This window comes from Sander vitreus, chromosome 3 (genome assembly GCF_031162955.1).
Source record: "Sander vitreus isolate 19-12246 chromosome 3, sanVit1, whole genome shotgun sequence".
Classification (NCBI taxonomy): domain Eukaryota; kingdom Metazoa; phylum Chordata; class Actinopteri; order Perciformes; family Percidae; genus Sander; species Sander vitreus.
Window position 1 is genome coordinate 23,956,759 of NC_135857.1, and position 16,332 is coordinate 23,973,090.

A 16,332-nucleotide genomic window follows, 5' to 3' on the forward strand; every position below is an offset into this window, starting at 1 on the left:
GCATGATAACAAGGCTTTTAGAGTAGACTAAGGCCTGTTTTCAATCCTCTTATTTTGTGCCTCACTGAAAAAGGATTAGAGGGTAACACTTATGTTTTGGCCCCGGGTCACTTTGGAGGGATTTGATTGAATGTGCCTGTAGCGGACACTGGCATCCTATATTAATACATCAAACTCCAATTTTAAATAACATATTTTTGGGGAAGGGTGCTCATTGTTGCAGCAGATTTTATTTTGAATTTTAAATATGTGATCTATTTTGTTTTTTGAAGATACATAACGAAGAAAGGAACCCCTGGGGCAGAGGTGATTTTCTTTGTCCTTCTTCAGATATGCTTCCTGTGAACAGAAGTGTTTGTGGAAAACGCACAGGAGCCTTCAGAGGCGCTCACTGCGGGACCTAAGTAGCTCTCCAGGGTGCTGAAGTTGTCTCCAAACGTGATAGACGCAGCGTTCATTCTCTGCCTGTCACTTTCAGCCCATAATCCGAACACAATGACTTGGCTGTGTCTTCACCAGAGCGACACCGTGGATCCTCGGGTGTCTAGGTAAGGTTTTGGGATGGTTAGGTGACAGTTTATGTGGATACAGAAAAGGGGATCTGAGAGGACACCCGTAAGATTGTCTCGTCGGACCCTGAAGCTGTCCTAATGGCTCCAAATAAATGGTAAGTAATTTGTTTACATTCAGCCATCTACGACTTACAACAGCAATTTATTTTAAAATGAGAAATTATCAATACTTTTATATTTGCACGTTTTACAGGTGTCACTGGTCTAATTGATAATGCATTAGTGAACACAAATATTCACTATCTTTGATACCCTGGAAGGACAATGCAACATATTCATCCAAATTTCAGAGGGGCGCTATGGGAGTCTAACCATCCATGTATGCCAATAATTAAAAGCAGACCAACTTTAACTTTGCCCTTTTATAACTTTCTGTTATGGGTCCTCCTCGGAGTGTTGACGTTCCCTTGTTGTGTCCGCTGTTTAATATTCAAAGTGGGGGTTCTGGGGCCTTGGAATTGCGACCCTGTACCCTACAGGGCCCTGCCTGCTGCGGCTGCCAGGCTCGCTGTAAACAGGATAAACGGAGACCTAAATCTGGATCTGGGACTGAAAATGGACTTTATCATCCTCCAGGAGCCTTGCGAAACGTCCAGAGCCCTCGCTGCGTTTATTTACTATGAGCAGATGGCGAATGCGTTCGTGGGCCCATCCAACCCGGGATACTGTACTGCAGCTTCTCTGCTGGCCAAGAATTGGGATAAAGCCATCTTCTCTTACAGCTGTGTTAACTATGAGCTGGACCAGCTCATAGGATACCCAACTTTTGCCAGGACAGTGCCGGTTCCCACAGAGGTGTTGTTCACCGTGTTTAAACACTTCAGGTGGGCCAGTGTGGTAGTGGTCTCATCCAATGAGGACATTTGGAGGGATACTGCTGTGAGAGTTGCTACTGCTCTCAGAGAGAAGGGGCTTCCTGTTGGCCTGGTTACATCTATTGGTATAAATGAGACGGAGGTGGATAGCACGCTGAGGAAGATCCAGGCTGCAGGAAACATCCGTGGTGAGTCTCTGCTGCTGACATACACAAGCTAGCTACATTACAGTGATTACATGTACGATTATTATATCTCCTGCATTAAAGTGATACCAAAGGAGATAATCACAAAGTACAATAATATCATAATGAATCTATCATTACATTATTATAAGTAGTGGATTTGAAGATGATATAACACCTGTAATATAAAATCATGGTGAGCAGACAAGGCTATATACATCACAGGTGAACAACTTGCAGAACTGCAAAATATCAAACCATCAGCTGTCCTGATTTGCTCTACCAGGATTTTCTCACATCCAAGCGGCACACTTCCTCTTTAGTAGGCTATAGGCTTATCACTGCACCATCTGACCAGGAAGCCATTTTGACATTGCATATTTCACCTTGTGGTTAAGGTGAACTAGGCCAGCAACGTAACTTGTTAGTTTTAAACATAATCAATTCTATTGTTGTGTCTTTACTAGAGCATTGAGGGGAAACTTTTATTTATTGTTGTTTTTTATTTTTTATTTTTTATTTTTGTCTGTGTTGTTTCAATTTTGTGTTCTTTCTGTTGTGAGGCACTGTGGGCTGTGTGTTTGTATGAAAGGTGCTATATAAATAAAGTTGAGTTGAGTTGTCCAAGGATCAAAGTACTGCAACTAATACAATTACTCCTGTAACTCAATTAATTAGGTCTGTTGTTCAATTACGGTCACTTCACTTGAAGAGGACATTACCGTACTCTTCCCAATGCTGCATTTGTCCAATTGTCACATACTGACACGTTACATCATTATAACACTGAGTTCAGTCATGTTATCACTCTAAATATTTGAGCAAAACCTCACTGTGTTTTCCCTTGTCTGCATCAGTCATCATCATGTGCATGCACTCGATCCTGGTTGGAGGGGAGAAGCAGGCCACTTTTCTTCTCAAAGCACAGAAAATGGGCCTGACTTCAGGGAAGTATGTGTTCGTGCCCTATGACACCCTCCACTACAGCGTGCCCTACACCAACGTCTCCTACTTCCCACTGCAAAACAACAGCAGGCTGAGGGAGGCCTATGATGCTGTGCTCACTATCACTATGGCCTCTGAGCCTTTGTCCTTCAACGAGGCGTTCGTTGCCGCCCAGAGGAGTGAGGAAATGACACTAGACGTGCAGCCGGAACAGGTAGAAACCAAGTCTGTCTTGAAACTCACATGTTCATATGTACACTGAAAAAGTTATTGGCTGCTGTAATTGTCCATACTGACCGCGAAGTGATCACACATCATGTCTTTTCTTGTGCCCCTTGCAGGTTAACCCACTATTTGGGACCATCTATGACAGCATCTACCTGCTTGCCAAGTCTATCCACAATGCCAGGAGAGGAGGCATGCCGCTGTCAGGCTCAAACCTAGCGTACTTCACAAAGAACACAACCTTCACTGGCTTCAACCAGAAGGTCAAGGTGGACACTAGTGGAAATGTTAAGACCAATTACATCATCCTGGACTCTGACAACAGGGGGAGCCAGCTGTACCAGACCCATTTAGTGGATCTAATGTCCGGAGTGCTTAGCTTTGCTGGGAGGTCCATTCAGTTTCCAGGAGGATCTCCTCCACCATCTGATTCCAGCTGCTGGTTTGACAAGAATGCCATCTGCACTGGAGGTAAGAGGCTTAGCTTTGGCAGTGGTGGAATGTCACTAAGTACATTTACTCAAGTACTGCACTTAAGTACACATTTGAGGTACTTGTACTTTACTTGAGTCTTTTCTTTTTAGGCCACTTTCTACTTTTACTCCACTACATTTTAGAGAGAAATATTGTACTTTTTACTCCACTACATTAATCTGACAGCTTTAGTTACTAGTTACTTTACAAATTAAGACTTTTTTGCACACAAAATACATGTAGTTTATAAAATACAATGTTTTATCATAAATTAAATGGCCTACAAGTACAGCTGAAATGATTAGCCGATTAAACACTTGACAGAACTGTTGTGATAATTTTTCTGCATTGAGTACTTTTACTTTTAATACTTTAAGTACATTTCCCTGATGATACTTACATACTTTTACTTAAGTAACATTTTCAATGCAGGACTTTTAACTTGTAAGAGAGTATTATTCCAGTGTACTATTAGTACTTTTATTTAAGTAAAGGATCTGAATACTTCTTCCATCACTGAGTTTTTGCATATGTGAATATTCATATTCATGTATTGTTTGTGAATATACCGGTGCACATGGATTTGTATGGATGTGTTGACTCAAGTCCTCACAGTTTTATGGCATGTTCTTCATACATTTTCCCATTCCCATGACATCATTACCTGTTGTCATCCTCAGGTGTGGAGGTCACCTACATCATAGTGGTGTTTGCTGTCATCTTCATTCTGGCTATAGGAGGGCTCGTTATAAGTCTTTGTATCAGGTACAGCCTGCAATTACAAACTATATATATATTCTCTATCAAACAAATTAACCCTTGTGTTTCTGTCCTGTACTTTCCCTCTCTGTCTTTCCCACCAATTTTAAGTAGAGGGATTTTTGTATCAGAGAAGGTGCATTCACACACTCTATGGTGTGATGTGCACAATAATGGATGTTCTGTGTAAATGCTTGAGAATGAGAAAGGAAGATTGAGGAAAAAGTCCCTCAAAGCATGAGACAGCACACTCTCTGGAGTAAAGAGAATCATATTTAAACAAAAGAAAGCAATAAGTCAAAGTAACCTTTACTTTAAAGGCACTTTAAGCCAGCCGTTAAACAATACAATTAAAATCGTATGAATGCATTTTCCAAAAGTAGATACTTCATAACTGATATAAAAAATCCTGACCCTTATTTCATATTTTCCCATCTACATTATGTTAACAGGAGACTAGAAGTAGTTCTCATATAAGGACAAGCTTTTCTTGGTTATCATCTTACTTTGCTCCAAAGATGATCTTTGAAATAGTTGTAGGAAACCCACTGCCATTGGTTGAACTGATTTTCTTATCTATTTCTAAATCTCATTGGCAGAAGGAGACTACAACAAATCCAGCTGATCAAAGGTCCCAATCGAATCCTCCTGACTTTAGAGGATCTCACTTTTATCAATCCTCAGCTTAGCAAAAAGGTAAGCAGCATGCAGCATTACTGTCTTTCAGTCATCAACATGAAAAACACATTGAATTTTAGTTCAGAATATGAGAAATTGTGAAAATTGACTAAATTAAATGTTTTTGAATGAAACTCATTTCCATCAAATCTTCCCCTGGTGTTTAATGTCCCACAGAAAATGACTTTAGAAGATCTGAGTGAATCCAAGAGCGCTCTGGAGGAGAAATCTGCAAACGGCTCGCACTCTGTGAACAGCATGCAGACCACAACTCATGAGACCACCAATGTAGCTGTGTACGAGGTAGGGAACACTGTAAGAGTCATTGCACCTGCTGCTTCAGCCTGTATGTGTTCGCAGTATTTCAAAAAGCAGTAAGTATGTAAGTGAGGAAAGGAGGGAAGGATGTCCTTGTCTGTGCCCTCAACTCTGATGATACATTTTTGTGTCATATCTTCCACAAAGTGGCCACCTATTTTTTCACATTTTTGGTTTGAATGTGTAATTTCCATAAACTGTATGTACTGTAACAACATGGCCTCTCGTCCAGGGTGACTGGGTGTGGCTAAAGAAATTTGAGGAGGGACAGTTCAAAGAAGTGAAGCAGAGCACCACCAATATTTTCACAAAGGTAAAGCAACATGACTTGACCTGTAAAAAGACACTGTTAAAAGCTAAAAACTGTAGTTTCAGTAATAACAACTGTAGATTGAAATGGTATCAATGTGGTATAATATGGTATCAATGTGTCTATCTGCTTTCTCAGATGAAAGACCTGAGAAATGAGAATGTGAACCCGTTTCTTGGCTTCTTTTTGGACTGCTCCATGTTTGCGGTGGTGATGGAACACTGCTCACGGGGCAGTCTACAAGACCTGCTGAGGAACGAGGACGTCAAATTAGACTGGATGTTCAAGTCCTCGCTTGTGCTCGACCTCATCAAAGTAAACGCTAATGTACTAAATATGCACAATATTACCTGAATTAACCAGTGGGTGTTACCAACATCCCTGTTGGCCAGTTGATATTACCTGTATGATTAACTACACTGTTGAACATATTGTGCTTCCAGGGTATGAAATACCTTCACCTCAGAGAATTCCCCCACGGCAGACTAAAATCTTGTAACTGTGTGGTAGACGGGCGTTTTGTCCTGAAGATAACTGACTATGGCTTCAATGAGCTGCTCGAGTCTCAGAAAGCTCCTACAGAAGAATCTCCACCTGAAGGTACCTTCTGCTCATCATAATCATAAGCTTTTTTAGTGTGGTGTTAAGATGAGGTTAAAGGGTTTTAACTTGTGCATAGTATTGTGCGTACACACACACACACACACACACACACACACACACACACACACACACACACACACACACACACACAAAGTCATACATGCATTACAGTCGTTAATGAGTTGTATCATATTGCCAACCAATCTTTTCTCTTTTTCACTCAGATTTATTTTGGACAGCTCCAGAGTTCTTAAGGGACCTTGCAAACTCACGTAAAGGCACCTACAAGGGAGACGTGTACAGCTTTGCCATCATTCTTCAAGAGGTGGTGGTCAGAGGGCCACCATACTGCATGCTGGGTCTACCGCCCAGTGGTGCGTATGTATCCATCAGGGAAGAGGAGTTGTTGATAGAAGCAGATACATTTCATAGGGATTTATTTTTAAAGTTTGAGACAACTGAGATGTCGATTTCAGGAACCAATATTCATTACATTTTGATGTAAAACTCCTTACCAGAGATCATCCGTAAGGTGAAGAAGCCTCCACCGATGTGCCGCCCCAATGTGGCCCCGGACCAGGCTCCGCTAGAGTGTATCCAGCTGATGAAGCAGTGCTGGTGCGAAATGCCTGAACGCAGACCAACATTTGAAGAAATCTTTGACAGGGTACATTTTTGGAGACACCAATGTGGCCTTATTGTTTCCAACCTTACAGTTGTTAACCCACTCAAATAAACCACTTTAAAGAACATTATACATATTGTTTTAATGTGAATCTGTGTTTTTTTTATTAATGAATAGTTTAAGATAATCAACAAGGGTAAGAAGACTAACATCATTGACTCCATGCTGAGGATGCTGGAGCAGTATAGCTCCAACCTGGAGGACCTCATCAGAGAGAGAACAGAGGAGCTAGAGTTGGAAAAACAGAGAACAGAAAAACTATTGTCAGAGATGCTACCACCGTGAGTTTTACACACACACACACACACACACACACACACACACACACACACACACACAAAAAAAACATTAAGTTAAAAAAGAATGCCTGACCATCTGGTTCTGTAACGTTTAAGTTCTGTAGCTGAGGCCCTGAAGACCGGTGCCACAGTGCAGCCAGAGTACTTTGACCAGGTGACAATCTACTTCAGTGACATTGTAGGTTTCACTACCATCTCCTCGCTCAGTGATCCCATCGAGGTGGTCGACCTTCTCAATGACCTCTATTCTCTGTTTGACGCCGTGCTCAGTAACCACGATGTGTACAAGGTCAGAGCTCAATGTTGAGAAGTGTCATCAATAATGTAAGATGCCACTGAATTATAACATTTTATTTAACAGCATGTGTCATTACACACACACAGTACACAGAGACACACACTGATGTGCCCATATCCAAATAAATATGTTGACATTATTTAGGTGGAGACCATTGGTGATGCTTACATGGTGGCATCGGGTCTGCCAAAGAGAAACGGCAACAAGCACGCGGCTGAGATCGCCAACATGTCTCTGAACATTCTCAGCTCAGTAGGAACCTTCCATATGCGGCACATGCCAGACGTGCCCGTCAGGATACGCATAGGAATACACTCAGGTGAGACGGTACAAAGTCTCCTTTACACTGTTTACATTATTAACTTTCTGCTCCAGTTGAGCAGGTGCTCAGCTCTTTGCAGATTGAAATATATATTCCCGCCACAGTGAATGAGGGTGACTGTGGAGCTTATCTCGACTGCAAGTTTTGTCTGCAATATTTACATCTGTTGTCTAATAATGGTCAAGCACAGATGAGACATTCTCATATATCAGCTCTACTGACAAACACAACAAAGACAGTGTTTTTAGGCTGCATGAGCTGTCTTCAACAGGTGATCACACCTATCTTTCCTCTATCAGTGATTTTCTTTTAACATTTGTATGAAAATTTGTACTCTTACTGCCAATGACAGCGCTGATGCATGCTGGCAAAGATTGGGGCTACAGTTACGGTCTCTGATGCAGTCCCATACATCGGATCTATTCATCATTCTTTTTGTTGTATTTTTAGGGCCCTGTGTTGCTGGGGTGGTAGGTCTGACTATGCCTCGGTACTGCCTTTTTGGAGACACAGTCAACACTGCCTCTCGTATGGAATCCACTGGGCTGCGTGAGTTTGCTGTGCACATACCCGCCATATTTTGTTGTGTTGTTTTGATGTTTTGTTTTGGTCTAATGTATTCTTCTCTGCTCTTTGTACCTCAGCTTATAGAATCCATGTAAATATGAGCACTGTGAAGATACTCCATTCTCTTAATGAGGGTTATAACATAGATGTCAGAGGCAAGACAGAGCTGAAGGTAACATAACAGTCTACAATAATTTTACCTCATTATTTGGTAATGAGACAAATATTTTAGAGGAGTCTCAGGTTCTATGAATCCATGCCTTTGTTTTTTTTCAGGGTAAAGGTATTGAAGAGACATACTGGCTTGTAGGGAAAACAAACTTTACAAAGCCTTTGCCAAAACCGCCAGAGATCAAACCAGGGTAAGAGCTTCAAACTGCTGTTACTCCTTGTACCTTTCATATGGCTAAATCCTAAAAACTAAATACTAAATGTGTACAAATTCTTTATTATGTTATGTGAGTTGGACCAGAAATAATCACCTGTTCTCGTAGTGCAGTTTGCATATATGTTTTAAGGAATACATTACATACACACTACACTACACTACATTTACAAATTGCATTTCATTGGTGTTATCACAACACATTCTGTAACTGTCTCCTGCTGTGATACACTTGCAACTTACTCGCGCAAATCTGTCTGAATGTTACTTTAGGGAATGCAATCACGGGCTAAACCCTGAGGATATAGCTGCGTACAGGAGAAAGAAAGCTGAAAAAAAGGCGTGACCTTCTTTGTCCAAATACAGGAGGTAGAGACCTGCATGCCAGCTGGTGTTGTGTTGTGGATTTGTTACTGTGGCTGTCAGTTCGATGTCTATGGATGTGACCAAATGCAACCTCTGAGTCTGACCTCTCTCATTGATTCCTGAAATGTGATCGACTAGTCTCATTAATCTCTTGATCTTATCACCTTCTACATCTTAAGCAGATTGGGGATGGTGGCTGGCTGGGCACATTTTCATAATTAATTTGTTTATTTTACTATGTTTTAGGCAGCATTTGTTGTGCTGTTTGTCTGCTTTGTGGCATGCTTTAATGGTGTCTCCAGGTCTTTGAATCCCAGAGCTCTACTTAAAAAACAAGCTCTCTGTAAAATACGCCACCCTCTTTTTTCACTAGGGACAACTGGCAGGAGATGGTGACAGAAGAGATCAAGACGCTTTTTCGCAAGGCCAACAGGCAGGTGGACAAGAAGATCTGAATGAGAGGAAGAAAGGAAAGATGTGAAAGGAACAATACCAGAGGAGAAGGAAAGAGGAGGACATATCCAGAGGAAAACAGAGAGCACCACCCAGTTTCTCACTTTGGCTTAATGCAGACTTGTTTAAGAGGATTGCCCATCGACTGGCTAATCTGCCTGCAGCCAGCGCAGCAGTACACCACGGTGCTAATGTAATGAGAGTTGTCGCATTACCTGCCTATGTACCTGCTGCCAGCAGCGCAGGGATAATAACGCCTCAATAAAGGAGGCACTCACCTGCCACTAAGTGGTCACCTATTTCAAGGCAACCAGAGGTTCACCCATCGGAAGATTCAACGCCTCAAATGCCTATTTCAAAATGAAATGTTATATTTTTTTTCTGGTGATGATGTCTGTTTTTAGTTTGCCATGAAAGCTCATGATAATCCTTACTCCCAACTCAATGATGAGTTGGGAGTAAGGATATTACTTAGCTATGGCTGAATATTATATGTCATTAGCCCTCCGAAGTCAGAGGCAAAGGCTGCTATTATATGGATAATTATTATCAGCTGTCACCTTTTCTTCTTACTAATGAAAGGGTGGCAGCACTTGGAAAGTCAAAAAAATATTTTCCTTTTATGTTATAGTCAATACAGTTTTAAGGTCCTTTAGTGAAACGTGTTGTTGCTGTTTCCGAAGTGCTCAGTGATGAATTAATTCCACTATTCATCATGAAAATGATTTGTGAGGCAATCTTTTCTACATTTCAGCATTTTAAAATCTTGTTTCTTTTCCATCATCACAAGTTTACAACCTGCACTATACTAACCAACAAGTCCTCCATGCAAGATGCATCTGAGAGCTGTGCAGCCGCTGAAGAGCCCCATCCAGTGTTCAAATATATTATATATTATATTTTCTGAGGAGCATTAAATTAATTTTATTTATCAACAGAGTGCTTTGAGTAAAAAATAAAAGCAACATGTTCACTGTAATTTATTTAAAAAAAAAAAAAAAAAAAGCATGTAGGCATTAGGGAATACCTGAGGGCACACACTAAATATAATATCAAACAAAATAGATAATAATATTGAAATATGTTATGTGATAGAAATGTATTTGTAAAAGTATTGTTATGACCTAAACCCCAAATATGACATCTCCAATCCCCTGCATCTTATCATCTGAATGTTGACTATAGGAGCATCTTAATTCATGCTAGGTTTGCAAAACAACAGCAGAGTCAGTCAGAAACATGTATATTGTGTTGTATATATATGTTATCTATGTTCTATATTATTGCTGCAATGCAAAGTATAAGGTGTATGTAAATATGGCATATTAAGTAATTAAATAATTAATTTGTAACACCTTCATTGTTTGGCGTTCCTTACAGTGTAAGCAGTCCTTTTCCTCTTTCCACCAGAGGGTGGCGCTACAGCTCTTACAGAGAAATCCTTAAGGCATTTATTTCTCACAAATGCGATTGCATTATTTTGTAAGAGAGAAGTATTCAAGATAAGCTTTTTTTGACACATTTATGTGATGAGATTGTGACAATACGTGAAAAAAAAAGTCTTAAGATAATGCTTAGGCTGTATGGAGTTCACCTCTAAAACTACAGATTTAGATTGTTTTGTCAATCTGTTGCATTGCAACTACACCTTTGTATTTGATGTGCTGGAATTGCAGAAGATTCCCAAACACCATGAGAACCCTGCACTCCAATTTTTTGTACTGCAAGTCTGCTTGTCCTCTGTTTGGGATGTAAGGGTAAGGGAAATGAACCACAACATTCTCTGGATAGTTGTGTATGGCAGATTAGCAATAACTCCTACATTCCAGACCTGTGATGATTGTTTGACCTCCAGCCGACTGGAAAGCTTGTTTTACTATAATTTCGAGATGTTAACTCTAGAGAGCTCACATTCCTCTATGCAACGCTCCAAAAGACTGTGCTTTGATGGTATTCAGACATGATTTGCAAAAAATAAAACACACACACAAAGATCCTCTTTGTTATTTTTATTGAAAAACCAACACATTATTACATAATCACACAAGTCCAACAGCTTCTTTGTGGAAACTACCTACAGCAACAAAATGGCACAGTATGGTTGGCAAATGAATTAGGCACCACACTTCCGCCACCTTTCCTCTGCACATTCAGCTCGAGCAGGGGAACAATTCAGTGCAGACTGGAGGCAAAATTTAAAAACACGAGAGTATGGAGGAAAGAAGTGAGACAGAGCTGTAAAACAAACGTGCAAAGATCTTTTTTACTTTAAACATTAAAGATGATGCAAGAAAATGCACACGGATCTTCGAAAAACAATGTGTAAAGAAAACGTACTTAATATAAGCATGTTGTCTGCCGTTTGTTTATCTCAAAGAAGAAAATGATTCAATGCAAAGGGGCTAAAGGGTGAGACCTAACACGTTTATAGAATGTTCCCTGGGAATGTGTAGTGTACCTATATAGTAATAGTAAGCTTAGGTACTCAGTCCACAGTTTGCCTATTGGAATGTGCTCATGAGGTAACAGTCAGAGCCACCCACCACAATTCACAACATTAACATTAAAGCTCATCACGCATCTTGTCTCCTTTGGGTCTAACTACTCTGCCAATGTACAGGATGGAGTTGGTCTTGTTGTCCTTCACTAAGAAAATGAAGGGGTGATCTGCATAGAAAAGTGTGGGGTTCCTCAGCTTGTCGCTGCCGTAGATGCTGGTGTCGAACGGGTTTCCAGCCGTGTCCAGCTCCAAGGCTGACGCGTGGAAGACATTGGACAGGTAGAGGTCCTTCTTTCCAGAGATGTTGGACAAGTCAGCCTTGGCTTTGTCAACGGCCTCGGTCAGGCCGAGCTCAGCCAGATGTTTCTAGAAAAGACAGAGAATTGCTCAATTCAAAGAGTTGTTGATTGATTTTTAGAGGTCTATAAGTTAACTTTATTGTTATAATCGGCCCATCAATTTGCCAACATTTACCTGCAGGTTGTGGCTGGCTTCCAATGCAATTTTGGGGAGGGCAATGGCCACGGCCTTTTTCTCCAGCTTGCTGATCCAGGTGTCCACCTGCTTCCTGGTCAGAAGTTTCTCCAATCGTTCCAGGGGCTCCAGGTGGTAGGGCATGATAAGGATCATAGAGGCCTGCTTCTGGCCCAGAGGCATGTCCAGCACAAATAATTTGTTTTCTTTGTCCTCGTAGAAGTCATACAGACCTGCAAAGAGCAGACAAATTGGATATCTTGCTTGCAGCTTTGAAAACATGATAAGAAAAAGTCAGAAGTAGAGGCAATAGAGAAACTCACCTGTACGATGCATCATGGAAATTCCAATGGTGAATGAGCGGCTTACCAGGAAAGTACGTGTGTCCACCATTTCAGCACTGAATTTCTCATCCCAGTGAGCTGTGGGACAAAACACATTGGACTTGGTTACACGTGTGTCCAATCCTTTGACATCTCCATGTGTTATTACAATGAGAAATGAAAAAAATAAAATAAAAGACACTATTTTATACTCACGCTTGAAAAACATAGCGTTGACAATCATGGCTCCATCTGGGTTCTGCACATCCTTGGTGACCTCAGGCAGCTTGCCATCTGTGGACTTGGCTGCCCACTCGTTGATGGAGTTGACTGCACTCCTCTTGTCTCTGAAGTTTATTTTTGAATGGTCGTAGTTGTAGTGCTTCTTGCTGTTTTTCACAAAATCATCAGCAAAGGAGACTGAGCTGGGGCCGTAGAGGCGGTTGTTGATCTTCCAAGTAGTGTTGCGTGTCTTGGCATCGCTCAGCTGGGAAAGAGCAACGTATAAACGGTGACAAATGCGCAATGAGTACTGAGGGTCAAGTTTGACTTTGGGTCCACTTCTACTTATAAGATATCATATACAGTATTTTATATGGTTGTACTTACCTCAGAGAGCAGCTCCGACAGGCCTGCATGCAGATGCTCATCCCTCAGTTTTTCAGCACTGAGGACGGTTTTGACCTGCGAGGCAGTGGAGGCCTTGCCACCAAGAGCCACCATGCCCAGAGAGGAAGCCACCACCACAGGAGAGATGAGGATGTTTTCAGTGTCTTTCTCTTTTGCCATGTTGTGGTAGAGGCTGAATCACAATTACAAGAAAAATTATTTGCTTGTGTTTCGGGCAAGAAAAATGTAACCAAGAGTGCTTATGCAAAACCAAGTGCACCATTATACACTTCAATATGATTGCAGTAATATATAGATGTCAGACCTGAAGGCCAGATTTGCGCTGTTATCAGCCAGCGTGGTGGCATGGCTGCTCAGCTTTTTATCCTCTGCGGAGGCCACGAGGGCCAGCAGACAAAGAGCTACAACGTTAGTCATCCGCATCCTGTCTGTCTCGAAAAGCAGCTGTCAAAGCCTGTGCAAAAGGAAAAAAAAAGACAAAGATAGAGTTAACATCTCTTAATCTGGGTTGGTTTCCTTAAATATTATTAATGTGTATTGAGTTTGAGAAGGAAGACACACGTCTCCTCAGAGTGAGTTTGTGGGGAAAAAAAATTAAGATTCACAAGTGTTTTGATTTGATACAGTTATATATCTCAGAAACAAAATGCCAGGACACAGACTATATGATTCAGATGTGGAGCTTTTAGTGGCAGGGCAGGGTTGGCTCAGCCCACACAGAAGCTTGGGAACGCCTCCAGATTCTCGCCACGTCAGCAGCAACTGAGGCTTAACTGTACAGCTAGAGCTGCAGTCCACCCAGAGTGAAGCTCTGTGCTGACTTGACACTGAAATAGGATGCCTCTATGTTCTCTACATGTATTGTGATCAATGCAAACTGTTGCACATCTGCACTTTGACGACTTTAATGACTCCTTTTTAAACCAGAAGAAGTCAGGATCAGAAATCAGTGCCTTTCACTGTATAGACCTGCAGTGCAGTCTTACTTTTACATGCTCTCTGTAGCAGCGCTCTGAGCCATCTTTTGTCTCGGAGAAAGGGCGTGTGCCTGCAGGCTATGTCTAACTCATCCCATCACTTGTTCAAACAAAGATCCAAATGCAAACGGCTGTAATTAACCCACTGCAGCGGCAACTTTCTAATCCACCTCCACAATTCTGAGTGCAGATATATGTTGTCTACATCTCTGTTATTTGCATTTTTTGTGATACAGCAGAAATTACTTCACATCATGGCCGGATACCTTGAGATGTTTTCATGTCTGCCATTTTCATTCTGAAAGACAAGAGGTGTATGTAGTAATCTATATAGAGCAGACAGTAAAACAATATACAGGCTCTGGTGGAGAAATTCTGTGTTGTCTAATTTCTTAATTTTATGTCCTAGTTTCCAACCTTTTAGACTAAAACATTTAAGTTAAAGTTATGTTATTATACAAGTTAGTCATCACTTCCCCTCAATCAGACACATAAATGTTTTCCATTGTCTCTTTTTGACCCAGATAATAACTTTCATCCAGTCAGCTGTGCCACAAACAAGCAGCACCTATTTCTCGAGGACAGATTTGAACCTCTCTTCGTCAAATAGTGATGGATTTTAGTTTTAAAAAAAGACAGATTGGGTGCATATACAGTACTTTCCTTCATTTAATTGCACCTAATGCATTTAGATACACTGCAACAAAGTGCATGCAAGACACAAACAGCTTTAGTAACATCATGCTGGGATAAGTTGTGAAACCTTTAAGCTATGCCAAAGATTCATTTATTTTTTTCACAAAAGATAAACTATAATATTCTGTGTGCAAACAGCCAGAGAGGGAGATGAGATTTAGAGAGTATGGGTTAAAATTGGTTAAAATGGGGAAAATTATGCACTGTATCTTTAAACCATAAATAACAAAGCACCACATTCTCACTATGCATTCCTCCCTGAAAGCAAAGATGGTTATCTTCTAATCCTTACCTTGCACAAGATTTGCAGGGTTTCTCCTCTCGGTTGTGTCCTGTGGAAAGTGTAACTGTGACAAACTCTCCTGCCCTTTATATCGTTCTATAGAGAACTTTCTAGAAGGGGGAATGGGATATTCAGATGTGGGTGTATATTGTTCCTCAGGAAGCTGGGAGCTGGGACGTCCCCCTTGAATCCACAGACTGGAATGAAAGGGGTTGGATAAAGTTACCTCCTCAACACTGGTCAGGGCTCAGCTTTGAAACTTTTCCTCCTGTGGCTGCAGACAGAAACCCAGAGAAAATCTGATTCTGGGTCAGACTTAGCTGCTTGTGAACAGAAATACTCCTCAGCCTCTATGTTCTAACACTGCTTGCTGACTCAATCTCTAACACTAGTTTCATCACATGTAAAAGATTGTGTTTTAATATGAACTGAATTATTCTTATGCATTAAAATATGTGGCAGTTGGTTTTTGCAGTTCTTGTAAATTTGAGTGTGTGAGCCTCTATGGGCCACCACTCTTCTGCAATCTCAACAGGCAAGACAGTGAACGGGCACATTCTTTGCAAATGTTCACAGAAGAAGAAGTCATTTTATGTATTTTAACTTTGTTACACAGATGTCTAATTCCATATGGAAATTTCCAGAACTTTAAAAGCTTCACTCAGTAGTATTCATTCTTAACAGAAGATCTCCAGCCCTTCCCCCACCATCACAGTGCCACGTCTGTCCACCGCAGCTGCTGATTGCAGGGTGCTGGGAGGATTAGGGTGTTGAGGAGGAGCACTCGTCGTAAAAACTGCCGTATTTTCCATATTTTCCACATTCTGTGTAAAGCTGTTCAGTCTAGTATGTCTGAGCATGTTCGTAGAAAGCATTCTCCAATCTTATAATGTATCCCACTCAGTGGTCGGTGTGTGGCAGCACGAAGAGACTCTTGCTAGACAGATCACAGGCTTATCACTGCCTTATCATATCAAAGTTAAACATTTTCCCCTGTAAAATCTGTGTAAACAATTTACAGAAATCAATGACACACTTGCCCCAGTCATATCCACTACAGAAGGACAGAGACATTTGATAGATAAACGATCATTCTGCATTAAATACAGTAGCCTATAAGTATAGATCATGCTGTCTGACACAAACTATTTTACAACCAGAAGAATTCCATCCATCTTTATCCCCCAATT

The 16,332-nt window shown here is 41.1% G+C and overlaps 2 protein-coding genes across 6 annotated transcripts; one reads left to right on the forward strand and one right to left on the reverse strand.

Moving 5' to 3' along the window:
- Positions 1-836: 836 nt before the first annotated feature.
- On the forward strand, positions 837-9,303 carry gucy2f (guanylate cyclase 2F, retinal). Its single transcript, XM_078244179.1, has 18 exons — positions 837-1,575; positions 2,430-2,731; positions 2,859-3,213; positions 3,897-3,981; positions 4,575-4,671; positions 4,831-4,956; positions 5,204-5,284; positions 5,420-5,596; positions 5,725-5,881; positions 6,109-6,258; positions 6,403-6,551; positions 6,687-6,850; positions 6,965-7,157; positions 7,311-7,485; positions 7,939-8,037; positions 8,133-8,227; positions 8,332-8,417; positions 9,180-9,303. Exons 1-18 carry the CDS (start codon positions 837-839, stop codon positions 9,259-9,261), a joined length of 3,312 nt encoding a protein of 1,103 aa, XP_078100305.1. The 3' UTR covers positions 9,262-9,303.
- A 1,952-nt stretch (positions 9,304-11,255) lies between these two features.
- serpinh1b (serpin peptidase inhibitor, clade H (heat shock protein 47), member 1b) lies at positions 11,256-15,251 on the reverse strand. 5 transcript variants are annotated; one of them, XM_078246601.1, is made up of 8 exons: positions 15,152-15,251; positions 14,430-14,461; positions 13,491-13,640; positions 13,166-13,358; positions 12,773-13,043; positions 12,557-12,655; positions 12,234-12,466; positions 11,256-12,125 (listed from the first exon to the last, which is right to left on the reverse strand). In XM_078246601.1, the coding sequence occupies exons 3-8, from the start codon at positions 13,607-13,609 to the stop codon at positions 11,823-11,825; spliced, it is 1,218 nt and encodes a 405-aa protein (XP_078102727.1). In that variant the 5' UTR covers positions 13,610-13,640; positions 14,430-14,461; positions 15,152-15,251; the 3' UTR covers positions 11,256-11,822. The 5 variants fall into 5 exon arrangements, with proteins under 5 accessions (XP_078102727.1, XP_078102729.1, XP_078102728.1 ...); XM_078246603.1 differs by having other exon boundaries at positions 14,415-14,461; XM_078246602.1 differs by having other exon boundaries at positions 14,410-14,461.
- Positions 15,252-16,332: the final 1,081 nt, after the last annotated feature.